The sequence below is a fragment of the Myotis nattereri genome, assembly GCF_964212035.1.
Source record: "Myotis nattereri genome assembly, chromosome: 11".
NCBI classification, from domain to species: Eukaryota; Metazoa; Chordata; class Mammalia; order Chiroptera; family Vespertilionidae; genus Myotis; species Myotis nattereri.
Genome location: NC_138086.1, coordinates 80,225,560 through 80,241,801, shown reverse-complemented (window position 1 = coordinate 80,241,801; position 16,242 = coordinate 80,225,560). Strand labels below are relative to the sequence as shown.

The following is a 16,242-nucleotide window of genomic DNA, read 5'->3' as shown; positions in this document are numbered from 1 at the left end:
GTGATTTGCCAGGTCTGTGTTTAAGGACGGGCAGGGACTTTCTTTGCTCTCAGTTGGACACAGCGTGGGCGAATCAGAAGGTTAATGAATCTTAAAACCACTGCACTCACAGCGGTCTGCATGGTGTATTTGGGGAACGGCTTAGCTTTGAGCGTCTGATGCACAGTGTGCGTTATTGCTCTTTGCTCAAAGCATCGAGGATTCTTTTAAAGGGGAAGGCGGTGGAAATTCTTGCAAAGGCTCTTCCGAAGAGACGTAGGTTCTCAGAGGTCTGGTCCCGTTTTGCAAAGATGCCGGTTCTTATTCCAGAACCAGATTGCATGAGAAACCAGCTGCTTCTGCCCTCAAGTCGCAGATACTGGGCCTACTTCCTGTTCACAAAGTCACTGTACTCACCTGTCCACACTCACCTGTCCACACCTGTATACACTCACCGATGGGAGGACTTGTCCTCGCTTCATGCCTTTCTCAAACCCGACAAAAGCCTCCGTCAGCTCCACCAGCAAGCTGAGGGCCTCTGTCGAAGCGCCCTGTCCCCAAAAGCATGGCCTCTCACCCGTATCAATATCTGCATTTATTTTCAAGGAAGCGAATAGGTGAATGAGAAGCTATTTAAAAATCGTGTTGGGGGACCCACTCTTAGGCCCTTTTGCCTTTATCCCCTGATTCAGTGTGATTCAGAGGACCCATTGGGCTTAGACCTGCCACCCAGGCAGACAGCATCCTCCAGCCCGCTGTTTCCGTCCCCGGCAGCCAGGGTGTTCATCTTCTGTCTCCTGCTGGCCGGGGGCACCCTCCGCCTTCCCGGTGGCAGCCTTGCAGGGTTTCCATGCTGGCGCATAGGAGGGTTTGGACCACAGTTTTTAGGAAATATGTGTGTGTTCTCTCTCTCTCTCTCTCTCTCTCTCTCTCTCTCTCTCTCTCTCTCTCTCCCCTTAGTGCTGACTTGGAGCATTTCTATAGGATCTGCCATCTGTCTGTGGACAGGCCAGCTTCTCACTTTCAGCAAAGATTCGTGCAACCTCATCCTGTTTTGAGAAAGAAAATAGATAGAAAACACAAAGATATAAATGAATGTTTCTATATATGTATAGTGATTTTTTTTTAAAGAGAGAAAAGAAATGAGCTTGCCAGTGTTACAGCTCCTAGAAAAGGGCTCCAGTGTTGAAGCTGGCTACAAGTATTTGTGTTGGAATCGACGTGGAGAGGTTCTGGCAGCAGCCAGAGCAGCCCCGCGGGGCGTGGAAGTCCCGATGCTCCATCTCATGAGCCCCTTAGGATTCTGTCTTCTCTTAACCCAGCCGATCTCGTCACTTCCACACCATCCGATCGGACCATTACGTTTCCCCTTGGGCACATACCTTTGCTTCCATTTGCCTAGACACGCCCCTTGCCCCGGGGAGCAGAGAGAGAGCACTGTTGGGTGTGTTGCAGGTGGAAGCCAAGCTCATCGACAAACTGGACAGCCTGATGTCAGAAGGCAAAGGGGACGAAACCTACCGGGAGCTCTTCAACAGTATGTGAGTAGTGGTTGTCTCCACTGGTCCTGCCCGGGGATCACGTGTCACCTTAGGCAGCCGAGAGCTGCAGACAGTGTGGCCACGCGGGCGTGCCGGCCGGTGTGGTGGGAGGAACTTGGGTCGTGGCCTGACTCTGGAAGATGGGTTTTATATCATTGATTGAACGTGTCGTCTCATTTTAATCTCTAACTAGCTCAGGTCACATGTTCCACAACAGATCTCGCTCTTTTCCTGCCTAATAATGTGAGAACCAGGGCTGGAGGGCAATGTGTTTAAATAGGGTGAAGAGTGGAGGAGCCCCCCAAAGTGGTGTGATTATTCTTGGGGCTCAGCGCTCCCCAAAGCCTCAGCCCCTGCTGCTCGGCTGCTGGGATATGCACCGTCCCCTGTTCCCAGGCTCCATCCCCTCGGCGTGCTGAGGGCTCCCTCAGCATTGCAGCTGCTTCCTAAATGTTTCCATTGGAACTTCACAGAAGCAAGTCCTTTCAACGGGGATTCACACAGAGGATAGAGGGGCTTTGAGGTTGTCCTCAACAGATGTGAGCACAGTCCCCGGATGAACGGCTTGGCCAGGTCCTCCTCCACCGTGAGGGGGCCCGAGCGGACACCTAAGCGTGTTCAGGAATTTAACTCTGGCCCTGGTTTCCTCTCCAGCTTTCTACGGGTCTTAGTCCTTTTCAAACCTAGGGTTCTCCTGAGTGTGTAGGTATCCCCTAAAAGGAAGCATCTTGCTTTAATCTGAGAGCCAAATGTAAATTCTGTCGTTCATGTCATGCTCTCAGATGTAGAGCCCTGATGTATGAACGTAACTAGTATAGAGGAGCCCTGGCCGGTGTGGTTCAGTGGATAGAGCGTCGGCCTGTAGACTGAAGCGTCCTGGGTTTGGTTCTGGTCAAGGGCACGTACCTTGGTTGCAGGTTCCTCCCCAGCCGGGGCCTTGGTCAGAGCTCATGCAGGAGTCAACCAGTCAATGTGTTTCTTTCACATTGACGTTTCTGTCTTTCCCTCTTCCACTCTGTCTAAAAATCAATGGAAAAATATCCTTGGGTGAGGATTAACAAAAAAAGAAAGAAAGAAAGAAAAGGAAAGGAAAATATAGAGGTTTGAAAACTATCATTAGTGACTGATAGATTTCAACTTGCGTGATTCAGAATCATTCTCCGAGCTTTTAAAAAAATTATGTTGAGAGGACAAGTGGAGAAAGGGTGTGCCGGTTCCTGGTGGCGGTGGTGGTGGCGGTGGCGGTGACAAAGCGCGCTCTTTGTCCTGGGTCCCAAACAGCACCGTTTCCCTCCGACGCTGTCATTAACCTGGCACTTGCAGTAATTCCTCCCCACGCCTGCCTCCACTCCCGGGCACCGAGTGTGGGCCTGCTGACAGCTGGAGTGGAGCGCAGAGCTGATTAAAACCTCGTCCAACAGCACAAATTGCTTTTGAGCACGGCTCTCGCTTCGGTGACGAGTCCTTGGTTTGAATAAAGCACTAAAACGAGAAAGCACTCAGTGTGATGAGTCCCTTGGGCTTTGTGATTAATTTTTATAAGAAATTCGCACGAGTAATAAATATGCACCTGGCTCTACAGTGCTTCTTCCTGACTTCAGTAAAGGCCTGATGGTGGCGTTTGGGTTGCTTGTATATAAATGTGATTTTGAAATAGCAGATATACCCTGGCATAGAAATGAAACCAATAATTAAAATATTAAGCATTGGTAATTAGGACCGTTGCAAGTTCCTGATCCATTCAATGGAAATTTTTATTCTTTTGTTGACTTTTAACACATTACTGAAATGTTACCACAAATATCTTTCTTTTGTGCTTTTGTGATAAGCATATTGGGAATAAATAAAATTCTGAAGTGATAATTACATATCATTACTACCTGGGGTCAGAAGAGAGAGTGAAAATGTAATTATATTTTGGGTAACAATAATATGCACTTTTTGGTCATAGAACTCACAATGAGTTAGTGTAGTCACAGTGAGTCGCTGCACACATTATAAAGTAGGAACGCACGTTGTCATGGGACGATCTCATCTGTTCTCTGTAATTCATGTCTAAAACTTCTTAAAATTTGTTCAGAAACTGCCCGACAGGTGTGCCTTAGTGGTTGAGTATTGACCTATGAACCAGGAGGTCACTGGGTTCGATTCCCAGGTCAGGGCACATGTCAGGGTTGCAGACTTGATCCCTGGTAGGGGGCAGGAGGCAGCCAATTAGTTGATGTCTCTCTCTCTCTCTCTCTCCCCCTCCCTCCCTCCCTCTGAAGTCAATAAAAATATATTTTTTTAAAAGTTCAGAAACTGAAGGCAGGTCACAGCCTTCTGAAAAGGCAGCACTTGCTAAAGTAGCATTAAAACAAGACTTTCCATTTGTATGACACCTTCCCAGGAACCCGTCACTTTCTCTAATCCAGGGGTCCTCAAACTTTTTAAACGGGGCCAGTTCACTGTCCCTCAGACCGTTGGAGGGCCGGACTATAGTTTAAAAAAAAAACTATGAACAAATTCCTGTGCACACTGCACATATCTTATTTTGAAGTAAAAAAACAAAACGGGAACAAATACAATATTTGTATTTGCATGTGGCCCGCGGGCTGTAGTTTGAGGACCCCTGCTCTAATCCAGCAGCATCTGTATTTACCCAGACTGCACCTCCCTGAAATAAGAGTCAGGATTATTACTCTTAACGATGCTGACGCTGCGGGTCAGACGCCAGGGGATGGGTCAGAACAGGGCGTCAGAACCAGGCGAGGCCCCTGGCTGCCCTGAGGCGTCATGGCGCCCGATTGAGCACCTCCTGGCCCAGGACTCGCCTGGGGCTGGGACGCGGTGGGTGTGCTGTGGGAACACACAGGGTGCTCCCAGCCTTGGGGGTCCTCGGGGAGCTTCCAGAAGGTGTAACTCCCATCTCAGCTTGTCCTGCAGTCGCTGCTTATCGTACGCTGCTCGGGTGATGCGGTCGGAGACCTGTGTTGGTGCTCACTCACCAAGTTGTACTTTGCAGACAGGATTAGCTCTTACACACACGTCAGGTGTGTGGCCCTTTTCTGCGGATGAAGAGCAGGCGCAGGCACAGGTGTTTAAGGTGCGAGTGATGGCCTCAGCACAGTCCTGTTCCGACAGAGCGGGCGATGGGGGGCCAGGGCCTCCCCCAACGTTCCCTCATGGGCCCAAGCCGCTGAGCACGGAGCCCTCCCGCAGTGCCGTGGGATTCTGCAGCCCCGCGCTGTGGCGTCTCATTGCTTGTCTGTTGGCAGTAACACGCCACCTGTGCTGTCCTTAGACGAGTCTCTGTGTCCTCAGCACGGTGCGCGGGCATGACTGTGGACCAGGTGAGATGCCTCCCCTTGCCCAGCCGCGTGGCTCAGTGGTTGGGCATAGACCTCTCCCTCTCCCCCTCTCCCTTCCTCTCTGAAATCAATAGAAATATTTAAAAAAAAAAAATGCCTCCTCTTCCCCTGAGTCTCCTGTCAGGTAAAATCGCAGGGGGAACTTGGACACCAAGAACCAGCCTGGCTGCCAAAGCCCATAAGTTGGGTTCTAGTCTCAGCCCCCGCCTTTGGGTGCGGGGCTCTTCGAGGAGGCGTGCTCTGCAGAGCTCTGCCTCTTCTCGCAGGAGGGCGTGTAGCTCCGATGCCTTACTGCTCCGGGAGGCTGTGCAAAGGGAAAGAAATCTCCCGTATTTTTAGCTCGCTTACCTGAGCCCTTTGTCTCCCGGCCCCTGGAGTCTGTGAGGTGTGGGCTGGCACCGGGGAGGCTGCTGCTGCACCCGCAGGGCGTGGGCAGGCAGTGCCATGTCAGCACTCGGCTCACTTCCACTTTGGCATTGAAGCCTGAAATAGTGCTATTCAGGGGTTGTTTTTGTTTTTAAAAGAAAACACTTTTTTTTAAAAAAGGTTTTTATTGATTTCAGAGAGGAAGGGAGAGGGAGAGAAAGATAGATGGGAGAGAATCATTGATTGGTTGCCTCCTATACCCCACACTGGGGATCAAGCCCGCAACCTGGGTATGTTCCCCGACCGGGAATCGAACTGTGACCTCCTGGTTCATGGGTCGACACTCAACCACCGAGCCACGCCGGCTCAGTAAAGAAAACACATTTTAGTGAAACTGAGGGATCGGTCAGGGCAAGTCTGTCCTTTCATATACTCCTTCTCCCCCCCCCCCCCAATCACAATCTAGGAAACAGCTCAGAATAAACCTGAAAACCAAAATGATCAGGAAGGTGTAGGCAACAGATGCGGAGACAAGGCAGAGGCTGGGCACTGGGAGGCAATAGCTGGAAGTGGGGAGAAGGGAGAGACCATAGCCACAGACCCCCCCCAAAATAGTATTTTTCTTTACTGTTGCTTTTTCCACTAAGCACAATAGACAGCAGGCTTAGGTGGTACTTGTAAGAAGTGTTTTCTAGGTTATTTCTGCAACCAGGATGAGACACAGGATTTTAGACAGAAATGATGATTATTCCATCCAGAGGGGCAGGGAGGCGTCTTCACAGGTCCTGCTCAAGGTCCACCTTTTACCACAGGGACAGATTCAGCCCTACAGGCTCTGCCAGTGTCTGCTTCGCCCTAGGACAGTGGTTTTCAACCTTCTGGCCCTTTAAATACAGTTCCTCATGTGGTCACCCAACCATAAAATCATTTTCGTTGCTACTTTATCACTGTAATGTTGCTACTGTTATGAATCGTAATGAAAATATCTGATATGCAGGATGGTCTGTGAAAGGGTCGTTCAACTGCCAAAGGGGTCGCAACCCACAGGTTGAGAACCGCTGCCCTAGGAGAAGCGGGAATGAGTAAAATAGGTGCTCATTGCTGTGACTTACTATGTTGTGTTTAGATAGCGCCTCTGCCCCAAGGTGCTTGAGGCTGGGGAGAAGGCAGGAGACAGTGGTGCGGTACCTGTCACCTGCCCACTGTAACCACCCCATAGAAAGTCCCCTGTGATTAGTGACGCAATGCATGAAGCTGTTGCCTGCATGCACCAGACAGTGCGATATGTATTGCGTGGGCAAATGCTAAGCGAACGGAAAAAAACGCCACACGTCACTCGTCTGTGCAAGGGTTTCCTGGGGCGTTGCACTGGTAGAGCTGCTCGGGTGAGGATGCGCTCCACGGAGAGGTAGGGAGCCGGTTTCCCGGGAATACAGCGAGGGCGGACCTGACAGTGCGCTCGCAGGCGTGCTGTCCCCGCCGGCCACACTGTCCTGGGCTGTGGGGAGGTGCGAGCCTGCTCCCGGGAGGGAGAAGCTGGGAGAAAGCGTGTGTGAGCTGCTCGGGGCTTGCCTGTGTGAAACTGTGATGCTGTGCATGGGTTCGTCTTTCACGACTCGGAGAATCTAAACATCCATTTGCTTTGTCAATGCTTCCGGGATTAGAATTCCACTCTTTGGTCCCTATCCTAGGTAAGACACTGTTTGCAAATTGTGCTCCTTGTGAGATGTTGCTGTGGTTGCTAAGGCATTGAAGGTGCTGATGAAAGTAAAATGGTCGCCATGGTGACCGATAAAAATAAATGTTGAAAATGCCCGGGGTCCTCTCTTTTCCAGTCTGCTGAAGAAAATCGAGCGGGAAACATGGAGGGAGAGTGGGGTCTCCTTGATCGCCACGGTGACTCGTCTGATGGAGAGGTTGTTGGATTACAGGTGAGTTGGGTGCCATTTCCCAGGTGTGCTGCGCCATGGTTAGGGACTCAGAGTCGAGGACAGTCCCCACACACCTGAGCTCCCCCCCCCACCCCCCCACCCCCCCCCGAGATCTGATCCACAGCCGTGAACCTGAGGCCTGAGATAACGGCTGTGCACTGCTGGCTCAGGACGTTTCTTGTGTTGCTCCTCTTTCTTTCTGTTTTGTTTTGGTCGGCAGTTCTTTCCAAGTCTCAGTGGATGGAGAGGGTTCTCAGAGCCCCGTTAGTAAAGGGGTTTTGGTTTTGTTCGTTTTTATCTGGACCTGCCCATTAGAGCCAGTAAGAGGATCCATCCATTTTGGGGTAAAGATGGAGTGTTGGAGAATTAGACAACCATGCTACTTCCATAGACAGCGTTTTATTTTTAATTTTTAAATGATCTAAACCGGTCAGGCAGTTTGCTCCACTTGAATGCATGGTGTTTTTGGTTTATTTCAAGAATGAACCTTCATTGTCATTGTTGATGGCCAGGCTTACCTGCCCCTTTCCACCCACATTAGAGGTGGATAATACCACACCTTGGCCCCGCCCCCGAGGCCCCGCCCACTGAGAGGGAGGGCTGCCCGCTGGAGGCTCTGGAGTCTGCCGCCCCTCACCGGAGACCCTGCAGCCTGGGGCAGTGGCCTGGGGGCCGTTGCTGCAGTCCCTGCGCCTTCTGCCTCTTACTTCCCTGAAAAACCAGTGTGTGCGCATAGGGGAAGGAAGCCCTGGCTCTGACTGTTGCTCTGTTTCAGGGACTGCATGCGAGTGGGCGAGGTGGACGGCAAAAAGATCGGCTGCACAGTGAGCCTTCTGGTTAGTGACACACACCCCCCCCCCCTTTCCCCTCAGAGCCTGGCGTTTGTTGTTTTACAGAAATACTACGTTTGGTTTGGTTTCGATCCAGTGTTGTTTTATCTGATATTTCTTAGAAGAGTTTCGAAGTGTATCTAAAGGAGGCCTAGTGAGCCCCACCAGTGTGGCTCAGTGGTTGAGCATTGACCTGTGAACCAGGTGGTCACAGTTTGATTCCCGGTCAGGGTGCAGGCCCGGGCTGGGGGCTCCATCTCCAGTGTGGGGCGTGCAGGTGGCAGCCGATCTATGATTCTCATCATTGATGTTTCTCTCTCTCTCTCCCTCCCTTCCTCCCTCCCTCTCTCTCTGAAATCAATAAAAAATATATTTAAAAAATAAAATAAAAGAGACCTATCGAGCTTCAGGTTGAATTAAATCCCAGGAAATTACCCGCTCCAGCATTGCAGATGCACCCACGGTGGCTCCGGGGCCTGGAGGCGGAGCCTGGAGATCCCAGTGGCAGTCATCTGTCCCCTGTGGCTCAGTGGGCTCCGTCATCCTTTGTCGCTCTCTAGAAACAAGCAGCGTTCCCTCGGACTTTGTACTTGTCTTTAGACAGTTTCTTTCCATCGTAATAAATATGAGTGATCTCTTCTTTTGCGACCAAATGACTCTTTTCTGTTAAGCCAATTTTCACTTTCTAGCTTCTTTGCAAATTAAATGTATGATGCCACCATGGTTAAGGCTTGTGTTATAATTAGGATGATCATATAACTTACCCTCCCAACAGAATATTTTTTTAAAAAAAAAAATTGATTTCAGAGAGGAAGGGAGAAGGGGAGAGAGAAAGAAACATCAATGATGAGAATCACTAATTGGATGCCTCCTGCACACCCCCTTCTGGGGATCGAGCCCCCCAACTCGGTCATGTGTCCTGACCAGGAATCAAACTGACCCCCTGGTTCATGGGTCGACGCTCAACCACTGAGCCACACGGGCCAGGCCCAACAGGATATTTTTGAGAGTAAAAGTAAATATCATGTAAGGATAACAGGCAAAACTGGAACTGCCCTGGGAAAACCACATTTATATTAAACCGTCTCGTAAGTAACGATTAAATTGAGTGATGTTCTCACCACAGGGCAAAAAAATGATTGTTCACGTAGACATGCATTGTTCAGTGATCAAAAAGGGTAAATTCATGCTTTTGATCATTCCCCTTAATCACATTTGAAATAGGGGACCATGTGACTGTTTCCATTTCTAAATTGGTGAGTGTCTTGGCTTCTTTGTCTTATTTTAAAGAAAAATGAGCCTGGCCGGTGTGGCTCAGTGCTTGAGCATAAACCTGTGAACCAGGAGGTCATGGTTTGATTCCCAGTCCGGGCACATGCCAGATTGCAGCTCAGTCCCCAGTGTTGGGTATTCAGGAGGCAGCCAATCAGTGATTCTCTCTCATCATTGATGTTTCTATCTCTCCCTTTCCCTTCCTCTCTGAAATCAATAAAAAAAATTTTTTTTAAAAAGAAATAAATGAAGCCACACCATCTGTTCTGAGCACATATTCCTGCTCTGTCTCTCTCTCGAGTTTGCTGCTCTGCATAGGCCTCTGCCTGGGAGACATGTTCTGCCCCCTCTGATTCTGTCTTGTCTGTTCGTTGGCTCCAGGCTTGTTGTATTGAGTTCAGTTTTGTTTTTAAATATATATTTATTGATCTTAGATCGGATGGGAGAGGGAGAAATAGAAACATCAATGATGAGGCGGATCATTGACTGGCTGCCTCCTGCACGCCCCCTACTGGGGATCGAGCCCACATCCTGGGCATGTGCCCTGACCCAGAATTGAACCATGATCTCCTGGACCATAGATTGATGCTCAACCACTGAGCCATATGGGCTGGGCAAGAATACTTCTTATTAAAAGAGCAAAACCTGTGACGTGGAAGTGAATCGTTCTAGCTCATACTCCATCTGGAACCTTCTTGATGTTTTTGTAGCGGCAAATGGTTCTGTTCATCCGCTCACTCCCTCTCAGCGATGTTTCTCCCCTCGGGGAAGATCAGCTCCAGACTGTCTCAGGAGAGCTCTGGCTTCCTTCACGCCGCCAGCGTTCGCTGGAGTGTTCGCCGTACAAGTGCATAATCCTTGTCATGACTCATGCTGGGAAATGTAATTATTGTTTTGTTCTCGGTGTCACCCGTTTCCCCAGACATATGTGCATATTCTCCTCTGCTGATGGGAGAGATCATTCTGTTTTTTTAAAGAACTATTCATTTCCAGAGTGAGTCTTATTTTTGTTCTCAAAGAAAGCCGCTTCTTACCAGATAGCTATTAGAGCAAATCATCCTTTAGTAACGTAAAAACCTGCTGTGGGATGTTAGATGTGTGTTGATGCTACAACACTGCTTGCTAATTAAAATGATTTGAGTTATAATGGGAGCTGTGAATGGCGTTATTTACGTGGTTGTTTAAAGAATGCTAAGATTGCCTGACCAGCGTAGCTCAGTGCTTGAGTGTCAACCTATGAACCAGGAGGTCACAGTTTGATTCCCTGTGCTTGGGTTGTGGACTCGATCCCCAGTGTGGGACGTGCAGGAGGCAGCCGATCAGTGATCCTCTCTCATCATTGATGTTCCTATCTCCCTCTCCCTTCCTCTCTAAAATCAACAAAAATATATTTAAAAAAAGAAAGAATGCCAAGATCTACAGGAGAAGAAAAGGGAGAGGATAATGATACAAATTGGAAAAAATGTTATTCAATTACATGTCCGTGTCTCAAGGATAGGAGAGCCCTCATAGTGAAGAATGGACTCCTGGGAGGTGGTATTCAGGACGGGCATGGGCAGATGGTCCTCAGGCTTCAAGCTCAAGCTCAGTATCATGAGCCACATTAGCCAGTTCAGCCCGTTACCAAAGCCCTCTCTAACGAATCAGCTCCAAACACGTGGAGAATCCGTGGCCTGTCCCCCGTGGAAAAACCTGTCACTTCTTCAAGTCATCAGATGTGTCCCCATCGCCACACACTTTGCTTATTCCTCATCCCGAGTAGCATCATCCGAAACCAGGACCCACCATGACAGGCGTCCCAGTGCTGTAGCCAGGACATCATGTCCAAGGGCCTCTTTGGAAAGAAAGCGTCTGAGCCTCACCGTGCCGCTCTTCTGCTGGAACGGACGTCCTGTGCTCTGTGTACCACCTTCAGGGAGGAAGGGTCCTTGCTCACGTGAAGGACTAGAGGTGGATGCTGATAATGTACCTGCATTCATTCATTTATTTATTTATTTTTGGTTAATCCTCACAGGAGGATATTTTTCCCCACTGATTTTTAGAGACAGTGGAAGGGAGGGTAGAGAGGCAGAAACATCAGTGTGTGAGAGAGACATCGATTGGTTGCCTCCTGCATGCACCCTGACCAGGGCCGGGGATGGAGCCTGCAACCGAGATACATGCCCTTGACTGGAATCAAACCCGTGAGCCTTCCGTCTAAGGGCTGGTGCTCTAACCACGGATATAACCAGCCAGGATGGTGATGTACCTTTAAATGCCAAGAGCATGAGCCCAGGTTACCTTCAAGTTGAGTCTCTGATAACATTAAAAAGTGTTGGGGAAATTTAGGAAGATCAAGCTACTTTTTATATGAATATTTTCAATAAGCTTGTCTCCATAATAATAATTTGAAACAAAATACCTTGTTATCAGTCCATTCATGTTTTGTATGTCAACTGGAAAGATTTAAACTCCAGCACAAAGGCGCTCTCATAACACCCCAACAACAAAGAGCCTTTCTTTCCCACCTTCACATGATCTTCGGAAGGAAAAATTGCATTTGCGTTGTTTTGACTCAGCCTTACCAATGTGCCTTATTTTTCCTTCGAGTAAACATGTGTTTGAAACTTGAAACGCCTTTGGCTGTCACTAATTAACTTTAATAAACAGGTTAATCTGTTACCTATTCCACGACTTTAGTTGAATAGGCTGACTGTCCATTGGCAGCAAAACTAACAAAAAAATGATAGTCACTAAGGCGATGTTCATCAGTGGTGATAACACCGCAGACATTTCCAGCTCATCCAGTCGCTAGGTCCTGCTGAGTGCAGCCGGTGTTGAATGAAAACATGCCCCTGGGCCTCCGTACTACACTGTTAAAGACGTTTATACAAACAATCCATTCCTTTGGTTCAATTTCATGACACATCAGCAGAGTAAAAGGCAGGTATTTGCCGGCCTGACTGTTGAGCAATTCTCCACACTTGTACTTCTTTCCCCCCCAGAACTTTTATAAGACGGAACTGAACAAGGAAGAGATGTACATCCGCTACATCCACAAACTCTACGACCTGCACCTCAAGGCACAGAACTTCACAGGTAATTCTGTCTTGGGCTCCGGCCGGGGAGGGTGGACCCTGGTGTGTGAGACACGGTAAGTCCTCTCCTTTCTGGAATTAGGGCTCAAGCATTTCTGCTTTAAAATTGAAATTTATTTCTTTTATAATTGATTGTCTTTTGTTCTCTGTGTCCCAGCCTCCATATCAGATAAAGAACCACCTATTTTTAATAATGGAAATTTATTTTAAACTAGAGGCCCAGTGCATGAAATTCGTGCGGGGGCGGGGGGGGTCCCTCAGCCCAGCCTGCACCCTCTCAAATCTGGGACCCCTCAGGGGATGTCCGACTATCTGTTTAGGCCCGATCCCCATCTCGCAATCTGGGACTGCTGGCTCCTAACCATTCACCTGCCTGCCTGCCTGATTGCCCCTAACCCCTCTGCCTGCCAGCCTGATTGCCCCTACCTTGCTCCCCTGCTGGCCTGTTTGCCCCTAACTTGCTCCCCTGCTGGCCTGATCACCCCTAACCACCTGTGCCTTGGCCCCAGCCTAAGCCGCAGTCTGGCCTCCCTCTGTGGGAGGCGACCGGGCTGATCAGGGGAAGGCACCACCCCCATCACCCTGCTGCTGCTGCCACTGCTGGCTGCAGCAGCTGCGAGGCCTGAGCCCAGGGTCTTGTAGCCGCTGGGGCTGACGGCTGCCTGAGCCCACGGCTGTCATGAGTCCACGGCTGCCTGAGCCCCAGGCCTCGCAGCCACTGTGGCTTTGTCCGGATGGACGTCCGGAAGATATCCACCCTAATTAGCATATTACCCTTTCATAGTATAGATTGGATTTATTTATGTATTTTTGGTATTTCATTTTAATTTGTATGTTGGCTTTTTAACATCTTGCTTACTTCCACCCCGAGCATCTTTTTTTCGAGGTTGTTTTGGGTGTTACAAAATGTATCCCTAACTTTTCAGTCTACTCAGAGTTAGTATTTTATCACCTAAAGTTAAATGTGGAAAGTTTACAGCCGTAGAGGTCCCTTTGTCTTCCCCACTTTATGTGGTAGCTGTCATATGTATTCCATCTACATACAATGATGGCCCCACAGACATGCTGAGAATTTTGGTTTCTTAGCTGATCATGTTGCCTGAGAGTTTAAATGGTCATTTTTAAGTAGCTGGTAGCCAGATTTTGAGAGAAATGCTCAACCTAGTTTCTGTATCTGTGGGGAAAAAACCCGGTAGGCTTGTTGTACTTAAAGTCCATAAAAAAAGCGAGAGAAGCAATGGAGGACAGTTCCTGCAGATGTATAGCAGGTCTATTCTGGTTCTCAAACGAAGTCCAAATCTAGCTGGGTATATTTTGGAGATGGAAAAACTCTTTAATTTGTTTGTAGTTTTTATGTTCCCCAAAGTCCTTTTCCTTATAACATTTTCTTTCTTTTTTTTTTCTTTCTATTTCCCCTATAACATTTTACCCATCTCCCTTCTGTCTTCGTTTCTGTGAGTTCCTGGAGAAAGTGAAACGGATGGAGAACTTCTCTGTAGGGTTCTGTGAATGAATGAATGCATGAATGAATGAATGAATACAGGCAACCAAACAATGACATGCAAATCTCTGATGATTCCGTCTTCGAGAAAGTCAGCATTCACTAACCTGCCATTGTATATATGCTTACACTCTGGGCACTTTTCTGGAATATCATGAAATTCTGAAAGTAGTGGTGTCCCCTCTTTGTCACGAGCTGGCCCCCCCTCGAGGGGCGGCTGCGGGGCCCATCTGGACTTTGCTCCCCGCTGCCTTGCAGAGGCCGCCTACACCCTCCTGCTGTACGACGAGCTGCTGGAGTGGTCGGACCGGCCGCTGCGCGAGTTCCTGAGCTACCCCACGCAGACGGAGTGGCAGCGCAAGGAGCACCTGCACCTGGCCATCATCCAGAACTTCGACAGGGGCAAGGTGAGCGGCCCAGAGGGCGGCCCTGGTGCCTCTCCCTTCATCCCGCTCAGGGACGCCACCTCCTCCGGTGGGGTGCGTGCCATTTCCAGCTTCCGAAAGACTTAATAATGGACACGTTAGTTACATGCTGTCTCCATGCTTAAAGCCCCAGCGATCCTCCTAACAGCAGGAAAGACTTTTTAACAAAATACCTTTTTATTGATTTCAGAGAGGAAGGGAGAGGGAGGGAGAGAGAGAGAGAATCATCATCGGCTGCCTCCTGTACACCCCACACTGGGGATGGAGCCCGCAACTGGGGCCTGTGCCCTGATCAGGAACCGAACCATGATCTCCTGGTCATAGGTCGATGCTCAACCACTGACCCACGCCAGCCAGGCATAACTTTTTTTTAAAAAAATATATGTTTTATTGATTTTTCACAGAGAGGAAGGGAGAGGGATAGAGAGTTAGAAACATTGATGAGAGAGAAGCATTGATCAGCTGCCTCCTGCACACCCGCTACTGGGGATGTGCCTGCAACCAAGGTACATGCCCTTGACCGGAATCGAACCTGGGACCCTTCAGTCCGCAGGCCAACGCTCTATCCACTGAGCCAGACCAGTTAGGGCCAGGCAGGACTTTTAATAATTTACATGTTAAGTACATGCTGTCTCTGTGCTTAAAGCTGCAGTGATCCTGTTAACGGCAGGTCATAGGGATGAAGTGAGGCTCGGTGTTGGAAGGCGGTCCCCGCCGACCTCGGGGTGGAAGTAAGCAAGTGTGGGCGATCACTGACTGTGCCGTTGGCCCGCAGTGCTGGGAGAACGGCATCGTCCTGTGCCGGAAGATCGCAGAGCAGTACGAGAGCTACTATGACTACCGGAACCTGAGCAAAATGCGGGTAAGACAGGGCGCGGGCCGCGTGCTGAGCACACGTGGCGTCCTCTGCTGTGAGCTTCCCCATCTCACGTTGTGTCTGGCCCCTCGACATGCCTCTGGGGAGGACAGGACAGGCTTTCCTCGGCTGCCCAGCTCTCGTGCAGAGAAACCGCTCATTGCTCTGTGGCGCTTTGAGGAGGACACAACAGTGAGCCCTGGACGAGGCCAGCGATCGACAGCCTTCCTCATCTCAGGCCCACACCAGAAAGTATATTTTTTGCCGATCTGACCAAAAACAACAGTGTGATTTTGATTCATTCACACCGGACGGCTGTTGTTGTGTTGACTGTTGTCATTTTCGCACTGGACAGTCAGAGGGAAAGAGGTCAGTGGCCCTGACTACCGAGGCAGGTGTTGCAGGGTTAGCAGTTCTTGCGGCACTTGGGTGGAAAACCGCTGATCTAGGCTAACCCCCAATCCGAACACACAGCCTGAGCCGGGATCAATACTTCCCTGAGGAAACCCCACACTGCGAAGGGCTTCCCACGTGGACACAAGTCTCTGTAGCGATATATCCTCCTTAGTCCCATAGCCCACGAAGCAAAATAGTAGGAATGGCCAACTGACCCATTTTTTAAATATTCTGGGGCTAAAGTCTATCGTTGTTACCTCTCCTTAGCTCCAGAGATGTGTTTGTATTTGCTAAACCTAAGCCAGGGTCCACCCGAGAACTAGGAGTTTGGTATTCTCCGTGTTCACAAAGGTTTTACTCTCCCTTCCCTCCGACTCAGCCAGGCACCCCCCCCTCCGCCCCGGGCCCTCCGCGGCCTTCAGTTCCTCTGGTCTCTAAAATGGGATCATCAGCTTCTGCATTTAAAAAAAGAGGGGATGGTGTTGCCTTTTAATTTTGAGGCAGCAGTTGAAGCGATGGTGTCGTTAACCTTTAACAGCTCATGTCAACCCCCTACCTCCCCCGTCCCACACCCCCCCCTCCCCCCCACACACACACACCCCAAGAGGCCCTTCAGCCAGCAGGAGGTGGCCGTTGGCCGCGTGGTGTTTCGTGTCCGCGGGTCATGGATAATTCTAACGAGAAAACACCTGACTGGGAATCGAACCACGACCTCTTG

General features: G+C 49.6%; 1 protein-coding gene across 2 annotated transcripts in view; it reads left to right on the top strand.

Annotated features, from left to right (window-relative positions):
• The window catches only part of DOCK4 (dedicator of cytokinesis 4), a 194,095-nt gene that overhangs the window by 153,951 nt on the left and 23,902 nt on the right, over positions 1 to 16,242 (top strand). Inside the window, exons 32-38 of one of the 2 annotated variants that reach the window (XM_081102274.1) lie at positions 1,435 to 1,520; positions 6,901 to 6,927; positions 7,072 to 7,167; positions 7,943 to 8,003; positions 12,254 to 12,347; positions 14,106 to 14,254; positions 15,048 to 15,134. In XM_081102274.1, the coding sequence (XP_080958400.1) occupies positions 1,435 to 1,520; positions 6,901 to 6,927; positions 7,072 to 7,167; positions 7,943 to 8,003; positions 12,254 to 12,347; positions 14,106 to 14,254; positions 15,048 to 15,134 (600 nt within the window). The remainder of the gene's footprint in view (positions 1 to 1,434; positions 1,521 to 6,900; positions 6,928 to 7,071; positions 7,168 to 7,942; positions 8,004 to 12,253; positions 12,348 to 14,105; positions 14,255 to 15,047; positions 15,135 to 16,242) is intronic. The other variant, XM_081102275.1, reaches the window with a different exon arrangement.